This window comes from Monodelphis domestica, chromosome 2, assembly GCF_027887165.1.
Source record: "Monodelphis domestica isolate mMonDom1 chromosome 2, mMonDom1.pri, whole genome shotgun sequence".
Lineage (NCBI taxonomy): Eukaryota > Metazoa > Chordata > Mammalia > Didelphimorphia > Didelphidae > Monodelphis > Monodelphis domestica.
Genome location: NC_077228.1, coordinates 77,411,950 through 77,439,405, shown reverse-complemented (window position 1 = coordinate 77,439,405; position 27,456 = coordinate 77,411,950). Strand labels below are relative to the sequence as shown.

At 37.8% G+C, this 27,456-nt stretch overlaps 1 protein-coding gene across 1 annotated transcript in view; it reads right to left on the bottom strand.

The window, feature by feature from the left end:
* Positions 1-25,576, bottom strand: part of XPR1 (xenotropic and polytropic retrovirus receptor 1) — a 274,881-nt gene extending 249,305 nt beyond the window's left edge. Inside the window, exon 1 of the mRNA XM_056815607.1 lies at positions 25,440-25,576. Within this exon, the coding sequence (XP_056671585.1) occupies positions 25,440-25,508 (69 nt within the window). The 5' untranslated portion in view covers positions 25,509-25,576. The remainder of the gene's footprint in view (positions 1-25,439) is intronic.
* Positions 25,577-27,456: the final 1,880 nt, after the last annotated feature.

The following is a 27,456-nucleotide window of genomic DNA, read 5'->3' as shown; positions in this document are numbered from 1 at the left end:
GGCCTAAAGTCAGGAAGACCTGAGTTCAAATCTGGATTCAGACACTATGTGACCTTAGGTAAGTCTTGGTAAGCTTAAGTGTGTTTATCTCAATGTCATCATCTGTAAAATGAGCTGGAGAAAGAAATGGCAAACCACTCCAATATATATGGCAAGAAAACCACTAACAGGGGTCACAAAGAATTGGACAGAACAGAAAACGCCTTCTTTTGATTCACGTATATCCATGAAAAGAGGTTTTGTCTTTCTCAATTATGGTCAGAATAGGGGGTGAGAATGAAAAGAAGAAAGAAACTGGGGGGGGTGCTATGTGAGTATATGTGTATATGCATATCATTTTTAAAAGAACAGATCTATATGTTATATTTCAAAGATCTATACACTATATTTCAAGGAATCATTGGTAAAACTGCCTAGATCTTTTAGAACCAAAATTAAAAGAGGTTAAACAATCTGTCAACCTACTCCTGAAAGAAATCCCAAAAGGAAAAATACCAAGATTTATCATAGCTAAAATTCAAAGCTTCAATATCAAAGAATCCAGTACCAATTACCAAGGAAGCTCTAGATCATACAAAACCTAGCCACTTCTACTATATTCAAGAGGAGATCTTGGAATATTCTAAAAAGTCAAACAATATAGTTTTATAACCAAAAATAATTTACACTAAGCTGAATAATCCCTACTGAGAAAAAAAAATCTTTAAAGTGAAGGAGGCAGAAGTTTTTAATCTAAGGTCCATGAACCCATTTTATTTAATATTTCAATAACTATTTCAATATATGCGGTTTCTTCTTAATCCTATGCATTTTAAGTTACACATTTAAAAAAATCTATCAGTCTTACCAGCTTTGCCAGAGTGCCAGGAGAGTTCATGTCATAAAGAAAGTTAAGAATTCCTGGAACAAAGGATGTTAAATATTTCTGATGAAAAAACCAGAGTTGGGTACAAACTTTAAAATGCAAACATAAGAGTTAAGAGAAACCTAGAAAAGTAAACTTATTCAAGCAATTGGAAAGGACTATATGATGATGTAACGCTAGCATTTTAATAGAAAGAGAAGAAACAAGTGTCTCTTTAGAACCTTAATGTCTTCTAAGGGTAATGAGAGACATTTAAAAAATCAGAGGGCCTGTACTAAGGTTGAGGGTTTAAGAGAAGAAAAAGAAAGGAAAGATGAGAGAAATATATTAATGTATAAATGATGAAGCAGAGGTGGGGAATTTGTTATTACTTATAATTAGGCTGTGCAAAAAATTATATATACAAGCGTAAGACAAATCCAAGGCTTACTGGAACCAGATAAAGAATAGAACACACACACACACACACAGACACACACACACACACAAACACAGAGTTTAGTACAGATATACATTAAAGTCAAAAGGAAACAATGGGGGCAATGTTAAGAGAGAAGAGGTTTGGTACAGTTGAAAGTAAAACACATTTCCTAACTGATGGAAGTATTAAAATAAAAAAAAAAAATTTAAAGAATTGGAATCTAAGGTAGTATCCACCCCTTGATTGAGGCATGTTGTTGAACAAATTGTGGTATATGAATATAATGGAATATGATTGTGCCATAATAACTATAAAATAACATCATTTCAGTTCACTATGAAATGATGCAGTCACATGAACAAAAATTGGAGAACAATTTATATAAGGACAGTAGTATAACAAAAACAACTTAAAACATTTCAAAACTCTGATCAAAGCAATTATTAAATCACCAAAGGACCTAAGATAAAGATGTTAGCCATGTCCTGACAGAGAAATGGACTCAAGATGAAGAAAGAAATATACATTTTTAGACTTGGCCTCTATGTGGTTTGTTTTTGCTTGACTATGCACATTTGTTACAAAGTTTTTGTTTTTGTTTCCCTCTATTTGAAATAAGGAGAAGGGTTGGAAAAAGGAAGAGTTAGCAACAGTGAAAGGAAGGAATGACTGTTGTAACATTTTCTAGATGCATGAAAAGAAAACTGAAGGAAGTTCAGAAAGAAGCAATGGCAAGAAAGATTGCTTTGAAAGTATCAAGTGTAATTCATTATATGCTTTCTTTAAGAGCAAGAAGTATGGCATGGAGCCTTACAATTTCAAATATAAAACAATTTTTTAATTCTTTGTATACAAAAATGCTTATTTTGGGGTACCTAAGTTCAGAATGTTTTAAAATTTTAAAGGAATGATTTAATTCCAATAATATATAAACTATTTGGGAAAATAGGCTAATAAGAAATTCTACTAAATTCCTTTCATACTACAAATATGGTACAAAGGGAGTGAAGATGGTATACAGAAAGTGAAAACTGAGAAACAAAACTATAGAACAATTTCCCTAATGAATACTGATGCAAGCATTTTAAATAAAATACTAGCAAAGAGAATATATAAAAATATTACAAAGATCATACACTATGACCAGGTGGAATTTATACCAGAAATACAGGATTGGTTCAATATTAAGAGAACTTTCAGCATAACTGACTGCATCAATAATTGATCATCTCAGGAGGCAACTGGGTGGCTCAATGGATTGAGAACCAAGCCTAGAGATGGGAAGCTCTAGTTTCAAATCTGGCCTCAGACACTTCCTAGCTGTGTGACCCTGGACAAGTTACTTAACCCCCATTACCTAGTCCTTACCTCTCTTCTGCCTTGGAACCAATACAGAGTATTGATTCCAAGAAGGAGAGTAAGGGTTTTAAAAAAAATAACTGATCATCTCAACAGCAAGAAAAAAAGCTTCTGATAAAATATGACCCTCATCCCTATTAAAAACACTAGAGGGGGCAGCTGGGTAGCTCAGTGGATTGAGAACCAGGCCTAGAAGCGGGAGGTCCTAGGTTCAAATCCGGCCTCAGACACTTCCTAGCTGTGTGACCCTGGGCAAGTCACTTGACCCCCATTGCCTAGCCCTTACCACTCTTCTGCCTTGGAGCCAATACACAGTATTGACTCCAAGACGGAAGGTAAGGGTTTAAAAAAAAAACACTAGAAAGCATAATAATAAATGGAGCTTTCCTTAAAATAAGTGGTATTTATCTAAAACAGTGAAAAGCAAGAAGCCTTCCCAATAAGATCAGGCAAGAATAAAAATAAAGTGAAGCAATTACAATAGGCAATGGGGGGTGGGGGTGGGGGTGGAGAACTATCACTTTTGAAGAATCCTAGAAAATACACTAAAAACTAATTGAAATAATTAACAACTTTTGCAAAGTTGCAAGATATAAAATAAACCCACAAACAAACTGTGGTACATGTTAGTAATGAACACTATTGTGCTACAAGAAATAATAAGTAAGATGATTTCAGAAATAGCTCAAAAGATCTGCATGAACCGATACAGAGCAAAATAAGCAGAATTGGGAGAACATTGTACACAGAAAGCAATATTGCACAATGATCAACTGTGAAAACTTGCCTACTCTCAGCAATGCAATGATCTGGGACAATCCTAAAAAACTTATGACTATCTACCTCCAGAGAAAGAACTGTTGGAGTCATCTTTCACATCAGTGTATTTATGGTTTTATTTTGGGGTTTTGGTTATATATGACTATGCTCTTACAAGGACCAATATAGAAGTGAGTTTTACACAACAATAAAAATAAAATCAATAAAAATTATCATTGATACTATGTATCTCTTGGAGGAAACATACATGAATTTAAAATCTGACTCAAGACAATGGGTTGGAACACATTTTCAGCATCAGACTTAAAAAATAGGCAAACTCATCTACACCAGAATATTGGAGGCAATAGGATTATCAACTGAAAAAGGGAAAATGATTTTTTATGGGGCACTAAGGAAAAGGAATTGTTTCGTGTGTATTTATATCTCTACCATATAGCAGTGCCTGACACATTGTAAGTGCTTAATAAATGATTACTTGATCAATGATTGTCTGTAACATTTTTTTGATGAAAAGATTCTACTAGCAAATCTCTCAAATTAGTTAAACATGGATATTAGCATTTACCATAACAAGATAAATATGAAAGTTTCTAAGCTTGAAACAAAGAAGATGCCCAAATTATCTTATTCCTAGCACTTCAATCTGCCCTAATCAACTCCCACAAAGTAGTTACTCACTAATTTCTGATGGCTTTTACCTGCACTTTTGATTACCCATAACCACCTCTCTTTTGGTAAGTGTTTCTTTCTAGTTCTTATCTATCTGATTTGGGAATCATTTCTTGTCCTGACCTTTATTATTCATATTTTCCTTAATTTCAACTTTCTGGTTTTAATCAATAGAGTTTCTTGATTTTTTTCATTACTATTTGATCCCTTCAGGCTTTGCTCATCTGGGATATATAATCTAATACATCATCCAAACTTCTTTGCTACAGCAGAAATGGCACCCTGATCTCAGGTCCAAAATAAAGAGTCCCATGGATTCGTAGACCAGGGTAGCTATGTAACATAGTGGATAGAGCACCAGGCCTAGAATAAAGAAGACCTGAGTTCAAATAAGATCTAAGACACTTAATAACTGTGTGATCCTGGGAAAGTAACTTAATCTCTGTTTGCTTCAATATCCTTGACCATAAAATATAGAGCAAATTAGTACCTACTTTTCTGAGTTGTTACAAATGAGAAAATATTTGGAAAGTGCTTACTATAATGTATATTAATATATGTGTGTATATATAGTAATAAGGAGGCAATGAATAAATGCTCCTTTCCTTCTTTCCTCCATCTAAACCCTCCCAATTAAACACTACATATAAACAGAACTCCAGGCTTCACCAGCTTTTAAATTTGACTCCTGACTCCCTGGGGCAGTACCACTAAGAGTATCTCCTTGAGAACACAAGGAAGTTGCAAGGATTGATGCACTATACTAAACATTAGCACAAAAGACAATTATCTGAGCCCCTTACTCAAGGCAGAATTCCTACTCCAAACTCTCAAGGTCATAGAATTTAGAACTAAAAAATCTTAGTGATTAACCTATCCCCAAGCCAGATGGAATTCAAACTCAAATCTCTTCTGCCTTCAAATCAGTGTTGTTTTGTTTTCTATTATATCATATGACCCCTCCAATAGAACATTCCTCTAAAGGATTAAAAGACTGGGCCAACTTCTTATTCATATATAATAGATATTAACTGAGCAAATCTGAAAATTAAGTAGAGTTTACTGCCTACGCTCCTACCCAGATGTCAGTGGGCCATTTCCTTCAGAACACATTACCGACCAAGTCCATGGTATTGCTGAATTGTAGTGTCTAACTGATTCCCTAATGTACTTTCACCCCATGCTTCTAGAACTATAGGCAATTTGAATGTTCCTTGTCCAGTTGTCCCTGCATGTCTTTAGCTAGAAGAAAAGGTTCTACTCTCAGTGGGACTAGGACCAATAGAAAGGCAATTTCAGTATCTATTCTTTATAACTACCTCCTGTTCCAGAGGAGTAAAGTCTTCACAGAATGTATGATCAATTCCAGAATCTCATTTTATGGATGCAGAAAGGATATCTCTTGCCCCCAGAAATAGAATGACCAAAGAGAGGGTCCTTTTTATTAGGTCTGACAACTAGGTGAAATATTCTTTTACTCATAGCAGCCTCCCTCTACTAAAGGCACCTCCAATTCAAAACAATTAAATAAGGAATTTTCCATCATCTTTTAGGCCTGATGGCTAATCATTCTATATTCTCACTAATGTTAAGCTGCAAGTACAGCAGCATATGACAGTTTTGAAATTGTTATAAAAATTAGGTATAAGTGAACAAATTTTAATGCCATAAACAAAGAAAATACATTAAAACTGACATTAAATTATCTAGACAATTATGTCTTTGCAATAAAGCCTGCATTGTGTATTAAACACCAGGAAAAAATGTGCAAAACAAAGGGCTCTGGCAACATTTTTTTTAACTCTTACCTTCTGTCTTAGAATCAATACTGTTTGTTAATGTTCTAAGGCAGAAGAATGGTATGGGCTAGGCAATGGCGGTTAAGTGACTTGCCCAGAGTCACACAGCTAGGAAGTGTGACCAGATTTGAACCAAGACCTCCAATCTCTACTCTAGGCCTGGCTCTCAATCCACTGAGCCACCCAGCTGTCCCTGGCAACATCTTTTAATATGTGAATTGGCAGAAAAGATAGTAGTATAAATAAAAAGTTTTATTCATTCTTCAGGTTTTTTTCTTTTGTAAAGAGCTTTTCTACTTATACATGCCTAAATTCTTTACAATGTAGAGCAGTGATGGCGAACCTATGGCATGGGTGCCAAAGATGGCATGCAGAGTTTGTTACTAGAGAGGCCTATGGCATGTGGCCATTCCCCCTCCAGAGTTTGTTACTAGAGAGGCTGAGGGACTCAAGCGAGGTGTCCCCTTCCCACTCCATCAGACCTGAAGACATTTTTTCACATCACCTGTCCCTCTGCTAAGCAGCCCAATGGGAACTCTTCCTCCCTCCCATGTGGGGTAAGAGGGTGGGGAGCAGAGCAGGGCACACAGCACTCAGTGGAGGGGGAGAGGTACTTGATCTCTGGAGAGGGGTGGGCACAGTACTTGGTCTGGGTGGTAGGGTGGGGTGGGACCTGGCACTCTATCTCTAAAAGGTTTGTCATCACTGATGTAAAAGGATATCTGTCTGCAAAATAAAGCTAATCATGTTTTGCTACAGTCCACAGATGAAAAAAAATTGGGGGGGGGGGGAACCTCTCAAGTAAGCTAAGAAAAAATTTCAAAATTTTAAAAATTACCTAAGCAATTAATATAAATGATCAGGTATGGTGTAAGGGGTAATCTTTTTGTGGTATGGACTGAATTCGCTGATAATATTCCTTCTGATTTTAAAATTCCTTGATTCTGTCTTTCCATGATCAAAATGACTATTATTTTTACATAGCCAAACCAAACATTTCTATAGAAAAGCCAGGAGAAAGGGAAGAGAATTGTCAGACCTAGGTCACTGTGCATCCCTACTTCTCCAGGGAAGTACCAAACACCTCAAGTGTTGAGACCTGGGGAATGACAGTCACTGAGTCCTGGAGCCAATTTGTGGAAGCTTAAACAAACATTATGAGTTATTTACCCTTCATCAGGAGATTCAGAGAATATGAAAAGTCAGTAAGAAATTAGACTCCAAATAGGAACTTCAAAAAGAGACTACAGGCAATGGTTTGGAAGGTAAATACTCTGATTTCAATTCATTTAACAAATATTTATTTACTAAGTACTTGTTCTAAGCAAGGCAATATACTTTAAGAATACAGAGATATAAAAAAATAACAGACTCTATCCTTAAAAAGTCTACCATCTAATGGGGGTAGAGGGGAATAAGACATAAGTATAATTATGAAGAGGGAGAGATCCCTCTTAGCTACAAAGATAAAGGAAGATTTCATTGAGAAGGTGGCAACTTCAGCTTAGTACTGAAAAGTGACAAGGAATTCAACAGGTAAAGAGAGTTTGTTCCAGGAAAGAGAGCTAGTTTATGCAAATGCATGCAGGCAACAGAATGTTACATGAAATGTGAAGCAACTAGTATTCCAATTTGACTAGGATAGATTACATATAGATGAATAGAATAAAATAAGGCTAGAAAAGTAGTTAAAGTCAGATTGTAGAGGATTTTAAATGCCAAATTAAAGAGTTTATATTTGGAAGGTGGCTAAGGGAAAGAATTGAGACAGGAAGATTCCATTAGGAAACCACCACTGCCCAAGTGAAAGGTAATAAGGGTGAAAACTAATGCCATGAAATTTGTATGGAGAAGATGGATATAAGAAACACTGTGATCACAGAATCATTATGATTCAGCAAATGATAAAGTAAGGAAGTAAGGGAAAGGGAGGAATCAAATATGATTCCCAGGGATCCAGTCCAGGGGATGAGGGCATCAAGAAAGAGAAACTATAAGGAAGAGTGTGTTCTGAGAGAGAAGATTGGGAAATCAGTTTTGGTTATATTGCACTTGAAAAGCTAATGGGGTATATAGGTGGAAATAGCCAACAGGCTAGAAATGTAAGGATGAGACTTGGGGGAAGGAATGGGTTGAATTTGGAACTTATTTGCACAAAGGTGATAAATAAAGCCCAAGAATTGAATAAATTTGCCAGGTAGAAGAATATAGAAAGAGAAAAGAAGGAAAACAGATGTCAAAACTATCCATCCATATTAAGGGGCAATAAAAAAAGAATTATAGAAGTCAGGGCAAGACTTAATGACCAGACTTAGTGGGGACGATAGGAATCGTTAAGTGTTCAATGGAAAAAAGGATTAAGGATTAAACTTTCCTTAATAGCGATTCTTCATAAGAATTCAATCTCCTTTGCTGGGATTCTTTAATAATGGCTACATGACCTTTTGCTTGACATGGTATAGTGGGGCTTCTTCTTCAAATACAAACTGACCTCTGAGATTCATTCCATCTCTAAGATTATGTATTACTAATTCATGAAATAACAAAATGAAGAGAATAAGTGATATGATATTCATTTGTAATAAATCACATAAGGAAAAAAAGGGCATTAAATCTGTGGGTAAATAAGCCACCTCACTGTTAGTTGTCAACAGGATTAAATACAAAAAGCAATTATGACATGGTGTGTAGAAATCTAGCCAAAAAATCAGAATAGCCTCCATTCCTGTCTGGTTTCTGACATATCTTGGCTTTGAGATCCTGAACAAATTATTTACCTCTCATTTCTCTAAACTCAAATTATTAATTGCAGAGAAATTAATGATCTGCATAGGTAGGAGTTTCATCATCCAGGAGATCAAACTCCACATTGATAAAATCATAGGTCTAGTCCCTATGCCTAGTAAAAAATGGTAAATAAAATAAATAAATCATATAGATAATTTTAAAAAACTAGAATGCAAACTAATCAACTTATAATTGTCATGAAGATTTTCACTTTTTCTAAACTGTTTCACAGTCATAGCACTACAGTCCCTTCAAACCCTATCTAAGGCAGGCTCTCCTTGGACTCTGCTGGAGGTTCCATCATCTTTAGGAGCTGGTATACTCATCCCCACTTAACTGATCCATAGCATGTTTCAATTTTCTCACATATTAATCAATAAACATTTATTAAGCTTGACTACAGCATCCCAGGCAATGGGCTAAGTATTAGGGAAAGAAAAAGAGAAAAATGTTCTTGCTCTCAAGGAACTGACAAGTTATTGGGGGAGACACGATGCAAAGAAATCTATAGGAAGCTACATACTAGATAAATAGGATCATTAACAGAGGGAAGGCAATAGATTTAAGAGATATTGAGAAAGGTTTCTTGTAGAAGGTGGTATGAAAATTTTGCAACAAATAATCTACAAAATAATCCACATGCAGATAACAGTGTTTTCTTAATCAACATTTTGAATTTCATACGCATTAGTCAAACAAACCTTTCCTCTAACCCTACCAAATATCAATTGTTAGGGATTTTTTGATCAGTTCTCTATGGATATCAGATCACTCAGGATATCTAACTGAATTTATTGATCAGGGATGGACAATAGATAACAAAAAGTCTGCCAAATGTTTCTTATAAAATAAAATGTTAAGACGGTAGTTTTTTAAAGCTGTGTAAAAAGAATATTCATAGCTGCATTCTTTGTGGTGGCCAAAAATTGGAAAATGAGAGGATGCCCATCAATTGGGGAATGGCTGAACAAATTGTGGTATATGTTGGTGATGGAATACTATTGTGCTAAAAGGAATAATAAAGTGGAGGAATTCCATGGAGACTAGAACAACCTCCAGGAAGTGATGCAGCATGAGAGGAGCAGAACCAGGAGAACATTGTACACAGAGACTGATACACTGTGGTACAATCAAACGTAATGGACTTCTCCATTAATGGCTTTACAATGTCCCTGCAGGGATCTATGAGGGAAAAAAAAACTATACTCAAGCAAAGGACAAACTTAGGGAGTAAAAACACCGAGGAAAAGCAACTGCTTGACTACAGAGGTTGAGGGGACTTGAGGAGAGACTCTAAATGCTAAATGAGCACCCTAATGCAAATACCAACAACAAGGAAATGGGTTTGGAGCAAGGACATATGTGATACCCAGAGGTTGGCTAGGGGAAGGATGGGGGGATGGGGGGGAGGGGGGAGGAAAAGAAAAGGATCTCGGTTTCCACTGAATAATATATGAAAATGACCAAATAAAATAATGTTTTAAAAACTAAAAAAAAAAAGCTGTGTAAAAACATATTGCCTTCTATAAAATGTTCATAACTGACCTCAACTTGGAAACATTCAGTCCAGAATCCTTAACTGATTGAAATACTTCATTTCCGTATCTTATGTTTAAGGTAACAAAAGGGGAAAAGGACATTTAACAAAGAGAATGTTTTTATGTTTATGTTAGAAGCCAATGAGTTTGCTATCTTGCTCAAAATATTACCTAAATATTCATTCTTTCACTTATTCAACAAGCATTTTTAAAAATAAAAATAACTAAGGGCTAAATTTCACACTGAGGTAAATAATTAGCAAATTTCATATCACCCTACTAACCCTAAAGTCTAGTTCCATGTCAAACCACAAGCTTCTTTCTGACCTTTGTGTTTAATGAAAGAAAAGTATCCCCCATATTACATTAATATATTAAAAACCAAAAGCCGCAATTCCTGCTCCTTTCCTATGGTCCTTTTCCTCATCTCAGCATCACTTCCCATTAACTCCTTCCTATAGGCTCATCTTTGGGTGAGTAAGCCCATAGGGTTCACTCAAATTCAGAATAGACCCAAAGATCCAGCCTGAACCTAGTCCAAGCCTGGTCTAAAAGATCCCCAGAAAGTTAATTTTCTGGAGGGAAAAATATACTCTATTTGGAGGCAGCTAGGTGGCACCCTAGTCCAGAAGACAAAAAGACCGGAGTTCAAATCTAGCCTCAGACACTTACTAGCCAAGTGATTCTGTGTGACTTTGAGCAAGTCTCTTAACATGTCCTTTGTTTCTTCATCTGTAAAATAGAAATCATAATAGTACCTATTTTCCAGGGTTATTGTGAGAATCAAATGAGAAAAAATTGTAAAGTGTTTGACAAAGTACCTGGCACAAGAGTAAGTACTTCATAAATACTTGTTCCCAGTCCCTTTTACTTGAGAGCAGAGAAAAGAGACTTGAAACCTCTATGTGGCATAACTGGATCAGTCTGAGACTAAGCCAGGTTCTCCAGAGTTGGCCCAGAACAAATCAATCTCAAAGCCAAACTTTATGGCCCCACACATCAGCTCTTTACTTCTCAGACAGTCTTAAGATGAATGTTCATTCCATATCACTCAGCCCCTTTGTAAAACAAATTAAAATTTTAAACTTCTTATTTAACATTTTCCTGAGTTAGATACTTTCTAGACATATCTGCTTGTTCCAATGTTATTCTTTTAAAAAAATAATAATAATTTTAAGTGGGGGTAAGCACTTTGAGGAAAAACTATGTATGATCTGTGCCATCAGATGGTCAAACTAGAGATTTCCAACAAGTTCTGGTAAGACAAGGTAATAGCTCTAAATAATAAACAATGCCTTTAGGAAAGTCAAACTTAATACTATACAATGGTTCTCAAGAGCATTCTATAAATAAAAATCTCCTAAAAATAAAAAGGAATCAAGTCCTGCCAAGTCAGTAAGCATTAATTAAGCACCTACTCTGTTAGCAGGCACAATGCTAAACTACAGGATTACAAAGGCACTACCTCAAAGTGCTCACCTTTAATGGGTGACTATGCAAACAACAATGTCAAACAAGATCTATTTGGGATAAATTGGAACTAACAGCCAAGGGAGGATATTAGCATTCAGGTGGATCCAGAAAGATTTCTAGTAGAAGTGATCTTAGCTGAGACTAGAAGTAAGCCAGAGAAGCAAGAGGGAGAAATAAAGGACCACGGTGATAAAGACATGGCTAAAGTGTAAAATGGGGTGTATGGGGTGCTCAGGGAGGGGTAGTATCTCTGGTATGGAGGGCTTGTCGTGCCCTCCTAGGGCAGCTCTCCAGCCTCTGACCCCCACCTGACACCCAGCTCTCACTTGTGGCTCCCAGTAGCTGCTAGCATGCGGCAGCAGCCACACCCCGGGCAACGGCTTCGACAGGCCAGCTAAACCTTGTGAGGGTAGCCATCGGGTCGTCGACCCCTGGTGAACCAGGGCTTTGCTCACCCAGTATGTGAAGACTGCTTCGGCCAAACAGATGGAAGAAACCAATAAGAAGGTTCAACGGCTGAGATGGTGACGCAGCAAAGTACTGTGGAGTGCTTAGGGCATGTTGGAGCACAAAAGACAACACGGCCATCCAGTGCAGCTGAGGAAGTCTTTAGGTGTAACGACTTTTCGTGCCACTGGACCCAGGCTTCCAGCGCCGAGAGAGTGGGACTGTCTCTGTGCATCGACTTTTCCACTTAAATCTTCATGCACAAGTGTCTTTGTGCACAAAAACACACAAAGACAATCGTCATCCTCGGTTACCGAGAGACTACTAATACTAAAGTGTAAAAAAAACTTGCTAAGAATCATCCCTCCTTTTTCCCCATTCCAACCTCTCTGGGCTCTTCCCTCTTATGTCCATCCCATATTATACTTCATCTCCAGACTCCATGCCTTTTCCCTGCTGAGGCCCCATGCCTGGAATATCCAGTCTCCTTCAGTCTGGCTTCCCTGTCCTCCATAAAGGTTCAACTCAGAGGCCTCACAATGCATCAGTTTTCATGTGTACAGGTTTTGGCATGCGGTCTCCTCTATTAGAATATGAGTTCACTGAGGGCAGAGACATTGTTTCTGCTTCTCTTTGTATCTCCAGGGCTTAGCACAGGACCTGGCACATAGTAAGTGCTTATTAAACGCTTCTTTTTCTTCTTGACTCTTCTCCAAACAGACATGAAAAAAAAAACAAAAACCTGAATCTAAAAGTATGAGGATCACTTTTAAAATAGCTGAATAATTATAACAGCTTCCTTTGCCAATGTCCCAGATAAGCAAATCATCAAACTCAGGATGTTAAGACAGAATTTCTGCCTTGGGTTGGAGGTTGTACCTCTAAGGTTGATCTCTCTGGGGGAAAAAAGGAGGCAGATTGCCATGCTGCTAAGAAGATTCATAAATTCTTATACATAATGTCTTCTTATACATAATATCTAACTGGACTGAATTTTTTACTTTGGTCTTAGCAGCTTGCACTAGAAAAAAATGTTCCTTGGTTTTTGAAAAAAACCTAAGAAATAAATCTCTGGGAAAGACCTCATTTGGATATAAGGTATCTTGTTCATTTTGTTTCTTTTTCTAATAGCCAATTGGTTGAAATAGGTCTAAGTTCATTTTGATTGATTAATTACAATGCTTTGAAAAATATAAAATCACATTAACACTAAGCTCAGAAGCCAACCCCTTTAAAGAATTACTAATAATTTCTTTTATCTAGAATCACAGTAGTCTTGTTGATTCTCATTCCTTGGCATCTATTCCCCTCCCTTTCTCCACAATGACGAGGCCACCAATGTAATTTAAGTCCCATATCACCTCTCCCTTGGACTATTGTAATAACCTTCTAATTGGTTGCTCCCTTCTCCAATCCATCTTCCACATGCTTCCAAAGTGATTCTTTATAATTCAAGAACAAGTCTAAGGACCATATCACTGTCCTTCTTACATGTTTTCAGAAGACAGGAGAGGCAGCCAAGATACTATAGTAGAGGCACAAAAAGCTCTAACCTCTCTAAGAATCCTCTCAAGTCAACCTTAAAATAACACTTCAAAACAAATGCTGAAAATGGCAGCACCAGCATGGAGATGGAGTGAAGCAACTTTCCTGCAGAGAACAACTTGGAAGGTAGGCAGAGAGGATCTATTTCACTGGAGGGAGAGGGGAGCACAGCCCTCAGCAAGACTACAACAAGGGGTAACAGCACAAGCCAACAGCAAGTCCCACCCCCTTCTGAACCTGAGCCCAAATCAACTTCAAGACCCAGTCCAAACCAATAGCAGAGGTTCCTCTGCCCACCACTTAAAGTTCCAAGCTCTAGCACAAACTTGAAATGAAGTCCTAACCACAGAGATCCTGGCTGGTGAAAGCCTAAGAGGAAGCCCAGAGCCCCTGCCTTAGCCTGCAGTAAGGCCCAGAGCCATAGTGCAGGGCACAAGGCTGGTGTAAATCCAGAGGCATGGAGCCCTTGCCCAAACCTGCAGTGAGGCCCTAAGCCGGAGCACAAGATAGCTCACAGTCCTCTGAGCCCTGCAAACCATCAGCAGTCCCTGGGAAAGACAGCAGTGGAAGGCTTTCAAAGTTCCCAGCCTACAGGTCATCAAACCACCACGGGAGAACCAAAACTTGCAGAAACCCAGAACTAGAGCTGAGGATTGTAGCAAGAAAAAGCTTAAGTTTAAGAGAGTGCCCCCCTCTACCCTGGGAACAGAGTCTACCTTTAAGATAAAAATAAAAGTGGAGAAAAAGGCTAGGAAAATGAATAAACATGGGGGGGGGGGGGGACCATCCAGCATCTACAAGCAAAACTTCAAAAAAATAGGAATAATAGGAATTTGTCTCAGGCTCTGGAGAACTCAAAAAGGACTTCAAAAATCAAATAAGACAGGCAGATAAAAAATGACAAAGAGAAATTAAAGCAATGCAAGACAAAAATAATACCTTAAAAAAGCAGAATTGGCCAAATGGAAAAAGAGACATAAAATCCACTGAAGACAAGAGGTCTTTTAAAAAAGTAGAATTTGTGTTCATATAATTCTTTTGTCTTAGCAAGTAGATTCCAAGTTTCCTGTATTATCTAGAATTATTTTAAATGGAATTTTTCTTTCTGTGTCTTGCTGTTGGACTTTGTTGGTAATATTTAGAAATGATGATTTATGTGGGTTTATTTTGTGTCCTCCAACTTTGCTAAAGTTACTTTTTCAACTAGTTTTTTAATTGATTCTCTAAGATGCTCTAAGTATACCATCAGTGACAGTTTAGTTTATTAGTTTACTCATTGCCTACTTTAATTCCTTCAATTTCTTGCCTACTTTAATTCCTTCAATTTCTTCTTCGTATTGCTAAAGCTAGCATTTCTAGTACAATATTCAATAATATTGGTAACAATGGGCATCCTTGCTTCACCCCTGATCTTAATGAGAAGGCATCTAACTTAATCCCCATTGCAGATGATACTTGCTGCTGGTTTTAGATAGATACAACTTATCATTTTAAGGAATGGCCCAGTTATTCCTATGTTTCCTAGTGTTTGTATTAGGAATAAATGGGTATTGTAGTTTTTCAAAGGCTTTTTCTGTGTCTATTGGGATAATCATGTGGTTTATTAGTTTTGTTATTGATATGATCAATTATGCTGATTGTTTTCCTAATATTAAACCAGCCCTGCATTCCCAGTATAAATCCCATGTCATCACAATAAATTACTCTTGTGATATATTCCTGTAGTCTCCTGGCTAGCATTTTATTTTAAATTTCTACATCAATATAGTCATCCCTCACTACATTGCGGTTCACTTATCACAGCTTCACTGTAGCATGGGTTTTTTAATATATATAATTCTGTATTGCAGAGTTTTGCTTTATCGCAGGATTTTGCCAACATGAGAATGTACATGGCACACACTTGGCTGATGAAAGGCAACCAACCACAGCATTGTGTTCTGTATCCTGGGCACTGATTGGCTCAGTGACTATAGCACTGGTCTGTTTGTTCTCCCATTACTGTGTGGATTTTCACTTATCACAGGGGTGTCTGGAACATAATTCCAGCAATAGGTATAGATAGGATCATTGTATTCATGAAGGAAAATTGCTCTACATCACAATTGTAAAACACTTTTCACACAAATAAAGTCAGATCTAAAAACTGGAAAAATATTAATTGCTCAAGGATAGGTCAATTCTACCTAAATTAATTCATTTATACAATGCCATACCAAACTACCAAAAAACTAGAAAAAATAACAATGAAATTCATCTGGAAGAATGAGGTCAAGAATATCAAGGGAATTAATGAAAAAAAAAATGTGAAGGAAGGTAGTCTAGCAGTACCAGATCTCATCATCAAAACAATCAAGTATTGGCTAAGAAATAGAATGGTGAATCAATGGAATAGATTAGATACATAATATAGAGAGGTAAATGACTTTAGCAATCTAATATCTGATAATCCCAAATATCCCAGATTTTGGGAGAACTCACTATTTGACAAAAAATGCTCGATAAAACTGGAAAATAATATGGCAGAATTTAAGTATAGATCAATATCTCACATTCAATGATAAGATATAGTCAAAATGAGTATATGATTTAGACATAAAGAGTGATACCCTAAATAAACTAGGGGAACATAGAAGAGTTTACCTGTTATATCTATGAAGAATGGAAGAATTTATGAAACAAGATAGAGAACATTTTATGAATAATTTTATTATGTTAAATTAAAAATGTTTTGTGTATAGAAAACCAATGTAACCAAGATTAAAAGAAAAACAACAAAGTGGGGGGGGGGGTTACAGCAAATTTCTTTGATAAAGGTCTAATTTCAGGAATCTTGTGCTCAAAGAAATAATGAACTGGAGGAATTCCATGATAACTGGAATAACCTCCAGGAACTGATGCAGAGTGCAAGGAGCAGAACCAGGAGAACATTATACATAGGGACTGATACACTGTGGTACAATCGATTGTAATGGACTTCTCTACTAGCAGCTTTGCAATGATCCAGGACAATTCTGAGGGACTTGGGAGAAAGAACACTATCCACATCCAGGGAAAGAACTGTGGGAGTAGAAACACAGAAGAAAAACAACTGCTTGATCACATGGGTCGATGGGATATGATTGGGAATGTAGACTCTAAAAGATCACCCTGGTACAATTATCAATAATAGGGAACCAGGTCTTGATCAATGATACATGTAAAACCCAGTGGAATTGTGTGTTGGCTAGGGGAGGAATAGGGGAGGGAAAGAACATGAATCATGTAACCATGGAAAAATATTTTTAATTAATTAAAACTTTTTGACTAAAAACAAATAAATAAATAAAATAAAGGTCTATTTTCTCAATACATAGAAAACTAAGTCAAATTTTTAAGAATACAAGTCATTCTCCAATTGACAAACAGTCAAAGGATATAAGCAAGCAATTTTTAGATGAAGAAATCACAGTTACCAATAATCATATGAAAAATATGATTAGAGAAATGAAAATTAAAACAACTCTGAGGTGCCACCTCACACCTTTCTGATTAGCCAATATGACAATAAAAGAAATGTTGGAGGGGATGTGGCTAAGTTGGGACACTAATGCATTGCTGGTGGAGTTGTGAATTGATTCAATCATTGTGGAGGGCAATCTGGAACTATGCCCAAAAAACTATAAAACTGTAATATTACTACTAGGCCTGTCTCCCCTCCAAAAAGAGGAAAGGACCTACTTGAACAAAGCAATTTAGAGCAGTACTTTTGTGGTGGCAAAGAATAGGAAATTGAGAGGATGTTCATTAATTGTGGGATGGCTGAGCAAATTATGGTATATGATGGTGATGGAATACTATTGTGCTATAAGAAAGGATGAACAAGATGATTTCAGAAAAAAGCTGAAAAGACCTTCATGAAGTGATGCAGACTGAAATAAGCATAAGTAGGAGAACATTATACACAGAAACTGCAATACTGTATGATCAACTGTGAAAGATTTTGCTACTCTCAGCAATACAATGATACAGGATATAATTCTTGTGTGAAGGAAATTTCTTGTAGCCCATCATCTCCTGATTACCTGCATAGCTGGTGTGGGCCTGAACTTGAACTGGAGGCTAAGACAGGACAAAGGAAGCCAGGAGGTTATAGAAAGGGTTAAGCAGGAAGTTCACACTCTCTCTAACTCTGGTGGTTTGCCAAGAAACTTCTATGCTGGGGATCTGCTGGAGGAGTCACGTGGAAAAGTTAGATTAGGGCTCTCTCTCTCTCTCTCTCTCTCTCTCTCTCTCTCTCTCTCTCTCTCTCTCTCTCTCTTTCTCTCTCTCTCTCTCTCCCCTACTTATCTAAAGTAATCCTATATTAAAATCTAAGGATTGATTCCTATTTTAATCAAAACATTCTGAAGTTGTACACAGAGGCTGATATATTATGGCACAATCAAATGTAATGGACTTCTCTACTAGCAGTAATGCAATGATCCAGGACAATCTGGAGGAACTTATGAGAAAAAACACTATCCACATCCAGAGAAAGAACTGTGGGAGCAGAAATGTAGAAGAAAAAGATATGATCGATCACATGGTTTGATAGGGATATAATCAGGGTTTTGATATTTAAAAAATCAGTCTACGGCAAATATGAATAACATGGAAATAGGTATTGAACAATGATACCCAGTGGAATTGCTTGTCAGCTACGGGAGGGGGGATAGAAGGGGAGGGGAGGGGAACATGAATAATGTAACCATGGAAAAAATAGTCTAAATTAAAAAAAAAAACATTCTGAAAGTCTTATGACAAAGAATCCTATCCATCTCCAAAGAAAAGAACTATTAGAATTGGAATGCAGATCAAAGCATACAATTTTTCATTTTACTTTATTTGTGTTTTTATTTTTTTGATTTGGTTTTATGTGAGTATTCTCTTACAACGATGACCAATATGGAAGATTTTTTGCATGATAATACATGTATAATCCAAATCAAAGTACTTGCCATCTCTGGGAGGGAGAAGGGAAGCAAGGAAGGAAGATAATTTGGATCTTATAATTTTGGGAAATATGTGGGAAACTGTTATTACATGTAATTGAGAAAGCAAAATATCTTTGAAAATGAAAACTTTATTCCACATTATTCCCATTTTTTGCATCCTCCATGCATGAGGCATCCCTTCATATTTGACATGCATGCACTTTCCCCCTTCCCTTCCATCTAAAAATTTTATTTTCTTTTCAGACTAATTTCAGATGTCAACCTCAAAAAATATTTTCCCTGACCCTTTCCATCTTAAGCATTCTCTCCCACTATGACTTTTCTTGTACTTACTTTTGTCTATGTTGTATCTTTCTGTCCTATCACTCCCTTTCTCTTAGAATGAAAGCTCTATAAGAGAAGATGTTTTATTTTTTCTTGTCTTTATATTGAGCACCAAGCATAGAGCCTTGCACATGGTGGGTGAGTAAATGTTTAAGTTTAACTGAAATAAATTTTAGTGATAATAGAAATTATATCATATAACCTCTTTATGGAAGAGGAAAAAGGTTCAAAAAATTAGGTTAACTCACTCTAGGTCACATAAAAATGAGTGAAAGACCAAGGACTAGAAATCCAAGTCTAAACTTACTTCTGGTCCAATGCTCTATTTTATCAAGCTTTTTAAGATATAGAATAATAGACATTAGTGATTTCCCTTTTTCATTAGCATTCTCTTTCATATTATTCTTTATAAAATCTTCTTTTCACAAACTGTTCAAACTTCCTTATATTTTTGCTAAAATGTTTATCTTTTAAAACTTCTCCAAGTCCCTCTCCACATCTACCAAACCCTTCCACAGTTCTAGTCCATTGGCAACAAAACTAATTTCATCTTAAACCATTTCCATTTTTATTCTTTGCATCATTGAAAATTGGTTCCTTCCTGATAACAGGGTATTCCTGGCCAATCTTTCCAACACTGGTAGCATATAACAACAATAATAATAACACCACCAATAACACCAGCTATCATTTATAATAGTGCTTTTTTTTTTAACCCTTACCTTCCATCTTGGAGTCAATACTGTGTATTGGCTCCAAGGCAGAAGAATGGTAAGGGCTTGGCAATGGGGGTCAAGTGACTTGCCCAAGGTCACACAGCTGGGAAGTGTCTGAGACCAGATTTTAACCTAGGACCTCTTGTCTCTAGGCCTGGCTCTCAATCCACTGAGCTACACAGCTGCCCCCTACAATAGTGCTTTAATGTTCATTTAGTCCCTTACAAAGTTTATTTCATTTTATCTTCACAACAACCTAGGAAGGTGGGGACTATTATGATCTTGTTTTAGAGATGAAAAAACTGAGTCAGAAGTGAAGTAACTTGTCCAGGGTCACACAGCTAGAAAATGTCTAAGACTGAATTTTAACTCAAGTCTTTCAGATTCCAGGTTAAGTGCTCTATCAACTCTACCACCTATCAGCAACTTTTACTCATACTCTCAAACTCTACTCACTGGTTGAGGTAGAGGAAGCCAGAATATGGCATTGCTCCCCAGTGCCACTTCCAGAATGTCCCTCTTGGTAACCAGTCCTTCTTTCACAATCATTCAATCTATATTTATCTCCCAATCAAGTTTCTGGTAACTATTATCTACTGGACCCCAGGATATTCTCCTTTTCTCATTTTGTAAAACTAAACTCCCACCTCCATACTAGGAGAATTTAACATACACACTGCCACTCCTATTCTAAATTCCCAGTTTCTTAATTTATTTGGCATGATCTACTCCTCCAGTTGCCACCTTAGCTATACATACCTTTGATCATCCACAAATGCAACATTTCATTGTTCAGGAACTCTGAAATTTCTTTAACTGATTATCAGTTTTTATCATTCTGTCTTTCCCTTTGCCCCATGAGAACCTAATTCTGTTCTTCATACTCACACCAACCTCCAATCCCTTCACACCCTCAGCTCTTTTCCCTAGTCATCCATCACTTCTACACTGGCTATAAACCAGTTCTACTTTCCAATGTCCTCTACATTCAAGACCCCTTAAGACCAATCATGTCTTGTCAAGCCCCAAATTAGGATTTCCATTACCTGATTTCTTTGCTCCTATTCACTGTTGAACGAAACTACTAAAAATTTTTTTCAAAACCATGGGTCCAATACAAATTTTTATGAAAAAAAAACTTGATTGAAGTTCAATGAAAAGTAATTCCATCCTTTTCATGATTTTCAAGTAAAAACTCTAGAATTGGTTTTAGGATCAAATTACTGTTATTAAAACTGTTTATTCATTTTAGCAGTAACTATTAATTAAGATATCTGGTTATAATATATGCCATCACAAAAAAATATTTTAATACAAATTTCTGAAGGGCTAGCCCATTTATTTCATAGAATATACTAAATAGCAAAATTTCATCACAACATTCCCTAAAGGTAAATGACAGTATCTCAATATCATTCCTAGAAATACAAGAGTAGCTGAGCAGAAAAATATAAGTAAAATATGGGAAATGCATCACTACTAATAGAAAAATATCTCTGAACACATATTCTATTAATGGTGACTCAATATCATCATCCTGGAGAAAGCAGGGTGGTAAAGTGGAGAAAAAGGTATTGGAATGATGCCGCCACTTAACTTCAGGATGACTCTGGTCAAGTACTTCCTCTCTCCAGGCCTTATTTCCTCATCTGTTAAATAAGGAGATGAAAGCATGCCAACTCACTTCCAGTGTTTTATGATGTCCATCTTTATATGTGATGAACCTCAATACATTATTACCCTACGAGTTTCCATAAACACTACCAAAGACATGAATAATTCCAAAAGTCTTTTATAAAACACTTGAGTTTAAAGATAACCCTTGTTCTATTTCTCCAGTTTTCAATATTCCAAAATTTCTAGGATCAACTAGGACTCTAGAATTTGTTTTGCATATTTTAAAAGATGATCATAAATTTAACCAATTTAATTCAATAAATAATGATAAATAACCTTAGTTCAAGGAGCCGAGCTACACACAATTACTCAGTAATCCTACAGAATACCTAGAAAAATGCTGGTCTCAAAAAAGGGGGGGGGGGGGGGAGAAGCTACATCATCCTGTACCCAACAAAGAAAATTTTCCTTTATCTAGTGTGATCTATCTTATATATAGAATTAGTCAGTATAACCTGAGATTTCCAAATATGCATAGATACAATGAACTAGCAATAATACATCATGATAGTGATAAGGTGAAATTGGACTATGGAAAATAATCACATACAAATGACCTTTTATTCACACAAACATTCAACATGTATTAAGTGACAATTGTGAATCAGACACTATGAAAAGTTTTGAAGCAAAAAACAAAAACAAAACAATTCTTTGCCCTCAAGGAGCTAATATTTTAGGGGAGAACAGAGGAAGAACATAATACCTAACAATTTCAAAATTGATTTAAAGTTTGTGAATGCTTTAAAAATATTAACTTGTATCCTTACACTAGCCCTGGTAGGTGAGTATTATTTTTCTCAATTTACAGATGAAGAAACTGAGGCAGGAAAGTTAAATGCCTTGCTAATAAGTGTCTGAGGTTCTATTTGAACTCAGCTCTTCCATACTCTAGATCTAGTGACCTAACTACAAAGGTCTCCTATAGGAAGAAGTGCTCTGAAGCAAGGTAGGAATTCTGATTGAGAAGAGAGGAAGGACTGTAGATGGGGAAGCCCTTGTACAAAAGAAAAGAAAACCAAGATGGAATGTATGGGGAACATCATGTAGGCCAGTTTGGCTAGACCATAAAATGCATGAAGCAGAGTTATGAGCAATAAGATAGGACAGAAAAGCTGGAGACAGATGCTGGAGGGATTTAAGAGCCAAAAAGAGTTTTTATTTTATCTGAGAAGCAAGGAGCTGGCACCCTGAACAAGGGAATAACAGGATCAGTGATGCTTTAGGAATATCTCTATGATAAGTATGGAGGATAAATGGGAAAAGGTAAAGACTAATGGCAGAAAATATAAATGAAGGCTACTCCAATTGTCCAGATGAGAGGAGACAAGGGCTTGAAATGGGGTGGTGATCAAACCTGGAAAGAAGGGAAAAGATGCAAGACACATTAAGAAGGGAAAGTAGTGACAACTGATAGAATGAGACAGCAGGGTAACTCTGAGTCTGTAAATGTAGGTGACTAGAAAAATGGCAATACCCTCATGAGATAGCAAAGAGAGGCAGAGAGGAAAGGAGGGTGGAAAGGAAGATTCCAAAGTGGTGAGTTTGGGGTGCCTGTGGGACATTCTGTTGGAATTTCTAGCAGGTAACTGGCAATATGAGACAAGTTCAGGAGAAAGCCAAGGAATAAAGCAGAGCCCTGGAATATACCCACATTGGGGTGAGAGAAATGGGCAACAAATATCATGCTCTAACAAAAGAATGTGAAGAGAGGTTAAGCAGGTGGAAGGAGAATCAGGAGAAAATTCATGGAAGAAAAAGTATCCAAGAAAATTAGATGGTCAATAGTGTCAAATGCTATAGAGAGATCAAGAAGGATGCAGTGTGAAAGGGTTATAAGATTTGGGAGTTACTAAAACACTGCTAACCCTGAAGAGGAAGTGCATTTTTTAAGAAAATTGACAGGTCAGAAGTTGGGTTCTAAGAGGTCAAAGAGTGGGAAGGGAGAAAATTAGAGGCAATAAGTATAGCAGCTTTTTCCAGGAGTTTGACTAAGAGAAGGTTATGGAATGATGGCATGAAAGGATGGTAGGATCAAGGGAAGGCTTTACGTCCAGCTTCTCTCCCATACTGTCCCGAATGTGCATCAATTTAGTCTAGGACCCTGCTACAAAGTGGAGTAAGGAGACCTTTGTGAATAATCCACCAAGTAGACAGTGATTACAATAATTTTCATTTATAACTGGGATATCAGTGTCTCTCTCCTCTTCCCTCAAAATATTCCCAAGCTATGTCATTTTCTATATTAAATAATCCCAAGTGATGACTAGCATGCTAAATAAACACACATATTTATATATTGATATATATCCCTGTATATGTGTACATGTGTGTAAACCACACATGTGTATATGTGTGCACAAACATGTGTGGGGTTGCCTCAACATGCTTCTTAACTGTGCCTCCACAAAGAACTGACAGTAGTACTGAAAATTACTACCAGAAAGATAAAAGAAATACACCCCACTTTCAATAAAAACCACAATCTGGACCCTAGCCAAGATTTTTAAATTGACAGAATGTTATTAAAAACAATAAATCACAAAGGCTCTACAGGCTATTGGTAGGTGTAGTGTCTGTATTACAATTCTCAATCGCAAAACACTACCAAAAAACAAATTGACAAGAGATGATAAATGATTCTCTGCCCTTTGATTTCTACCAATAATCAAATATTTTACACTGCAACTGGATTTTTTCCTAGTCATCCTAAATTATCATTTCTCTTAACTATCCAACATATTATGTCTAACTTCTCCAATCATTATAGTGGTTATATGAAAGGATAAATTTGCTTCTATCGTTAAATAGCAGTGTTGGTTTTTTGTTTTTTTTTTTAATCAAGCTTCTATAGAAATCAAGTAAAAGGATGGAATAATTTATTTCCTAGGTATGGGTTCATATTGATTTTGTACTCTTTGTTCTATCTTGGGCACAGAGATGAACTCCTGGAGGTTAAGAAATACTGTTGCTCTAAAATAATTTTTCTCTCTCTCCAAGATCTATCTACATGGTCAATTCCTTTTCCACTTAGTGCTTCAAGTCCTTTTATCAAGTATATGAACCTTTGCATTATCTTTGTTTTCCTTACGTTAATCTAAAGTGACCAAATAGTACCTTTATCATTATCTTTAACATTCTCTAGGAGCTATCATTCTCTCCCCAACTAGGACTGGTTATAGTTATGATCATTTAAACATTTAGGTATGGCCATAAAGTGGATTGTTTGCGATACATACATTCTAAGGAGCCCTAAAGGGACCGCTCTCTCTTCCTAGCAAATAAAAACACTGGAAGGTGGGGGCGGCGGCGGGAGGGGGAGAGGGAAGGGTGGTAGTAAGGAGGGAACAGACCTTAAAACAAACACACACAAAAAATTAAGAGGCAAACCTCAAAATAAAATAAAAAAGGAAACATACATCCTCCATCGTCTCCTTCCTCAACCCTTTCCAGAAACAAGAACACAAAACAACACACGACCCTGCTACTTTGCATACTTTGTGTAAAAAGAAAGCCGTATCCTTTTCCCAGAAGCAAAATGAGACTATTGATCAAAATATGTTTGTGTTTACATATCGTGCGGATTACATGGCTCAGGGGTGGGGGGTGGGGGTGGAGGGTGTCTGTCTGTCGGTCTGTCTGGGTTGAAATGAAGTTACAAAGGCTTTGTCAACAGTGGTCCAGGGCTGCCGGGGGTTCGGCGGGGAGGGGGCCACCTGCAAGCACAGCCTGGAAGAGAGAGCTCACTCCCCGGGCTGGGCTAGGGGCGTGCTCGGCCCCCCCTACCCCCGCAGGGCGCCCCTGACTCTCCTAGCCCGCACCCCGCAGGAAGTCGGCACCTGGGGCTCTGCGTCCCCGCAGATCCGTTACCCCGGGTGGAGGGGGAAGGGAAAGCAACGGAGCAGGCAGGCACCGCCGGGGCACCGGCAGGGGCAGAGGGCACCGGCGCAGCGCGGCAGGGGGTGGGGGATGCCGCAGTGGCTCTCCGCCGCTCCGGCTCCGGGCTCCGGCTCCGCTTGGGACGGGCGCACCTAGGGGCGCGGGGAAAGGAGGTCGGTACCTCATACTGAATGTACTGCTTCCTCCACTCGGGAGTGATGTGCGCGGAGAGGTGCTCGGTGAACTTCATCCTTCTGCCTTTCCCCTCTCACTCCCTCTCGGGTCCGGCTGACACAAGCGGTGGCAACGGCGGCTCCGACTCCTCCCCACATGGGCCCCGGCGCGGCGCAGCGCTCTCCTATACGGTGCGGTGCAGTGCGGTGCCGGGCTCCTAGGCTCCTGCTCCCGCTCCAGCTCCTGCTCTCGCTCTCGCTCCCGCTCCCGCTCCTCCTCCTCTTCAGACTACTGCCGCCGCCGCCGCCGCCGCCGCCGCCGCCACTACCGCCGCCGAGCTCTACTCAGAGCCGCCCTCCCGCCATCTTCCTCCTCCTCTCCCACGGCCCCGCCCCGTGCCGCCCGGCAGACGTCATCGCCATGGTAACCGCCTCCTCCGCAACGCGACGAAAGGAGGCGGGGAAGTGGGCAGGTTTGCAAGGAAAGATTACTGTGGGGGCGGGGTTTTGAGGAGGTTCCACCCCCGACCTCTGCCCCTCGTTTCTTATTGGTTTTGCCGCTGTCTTCTCACTGGCTGCCTGGGAAGTAGCAAAGTTGGGGAGATAATTAAAAAATTAATTCCGTAAAAACAGTAGTAAGCCTGGGACTTTTTTATTTTCAAAGTTTGATTGATTAATGATTAATTAATTGATTGGGTTAATTTTTAAAGCCTGTTTCTGCGGTCTTCGCAATTTGAACTAATTCAACAGATACGTATCTATTCTACAGAGAGTGCTCCCAGAGACGCCCAAAACATGTTCTCAAAAGATTTAAGATCCACCAAAGGTAGACTTAGAAATAGATACAGATTCAGGTACAAATATAGACAGACGGATAGATAGATAGATAGATAGATAGATAGATAGATAGATAGATAGATAGATAGATAGATAGATAGATAGGTAGGTAGGTAGGTAGGTAGGTAGGTAAATAACTGTAGCCCATAGGCTTCTAGATAGCACAAGGGATGAAAGAATGAATTCAGGAGTCATGAAGACCTGAATTCAAATCCTACACCAGACACTATTGAGCTGTGTGAGTCTGGGCAAGGGACTTGACCTCTGTTTCCCTTGGATCTGTAAAATGAGAATAATAATAAGTCCTTCTTATATGGTTGTTATGAGGATCCAACATGATGATATTTGCAAAGCACTTTTCAAATCTTAAAATGCTATATAAATGTTTGTGATAAAAGGAAGCATGTGGCTAGTGTAAATGCAAAGAAACTGTCCCAAGATGTTGCACTATGAGAAATTTGAGGAGAACTCTCTCAGTTTGGAATGGAGGGAGAGACAGAGACTGAGATATAGACACAAATAGAGAGAGAGGAAAGGGGAAGTGGGAGGAAAAAAGGAAGAAAGAAAGAACCAAGAAGGAAGGAGGGAAAAAGGAAAAGGCAAGATGAGAAAAGAAAAAAGGAAAAGAAAGGAAGAAGGAAAAGATGATATATGGATATATAGATGATAGCATCCATTAATCACTACATGCCATTTACAGTGCTAGATACTGTGGATACAAACACAAGTGAGCACACTAGACAGCCTCTGACTTCTAGGAGCTTATATTCTAATCACATTTTAGTAAGGGAAGACAACATATGAAAAAAATCAGGAGAGGTGAAATGGAACATGTGAAGAACAGCATGGAGTAGAATGATAGCCTGGTAAGTGTTTTGGAGGTCTTACCAGCTTTTTTTTTTTGTTTTCTTCTGCTATTAGATTGTAGTAAGGCATTCCTTATAAAATTCTTCAAGGCAATTCAGTTAATCCAAGATTCTGAAACAAGTTAATTAGCTAATGACCTTATGATAAATTCTGCTACGGGGATGGAATAATTACACAGATAGGTAAATACAAGGTAATAAAAATAGTTCCTAATGAGGAGGTGTCCATCCACTGGGGAATGACTGAACTAATTGTGGTATTTGATGGTGACAGAATACCATTGTGCTGTGAGGAAAGATGAATTGGAGGATTTCTATATGA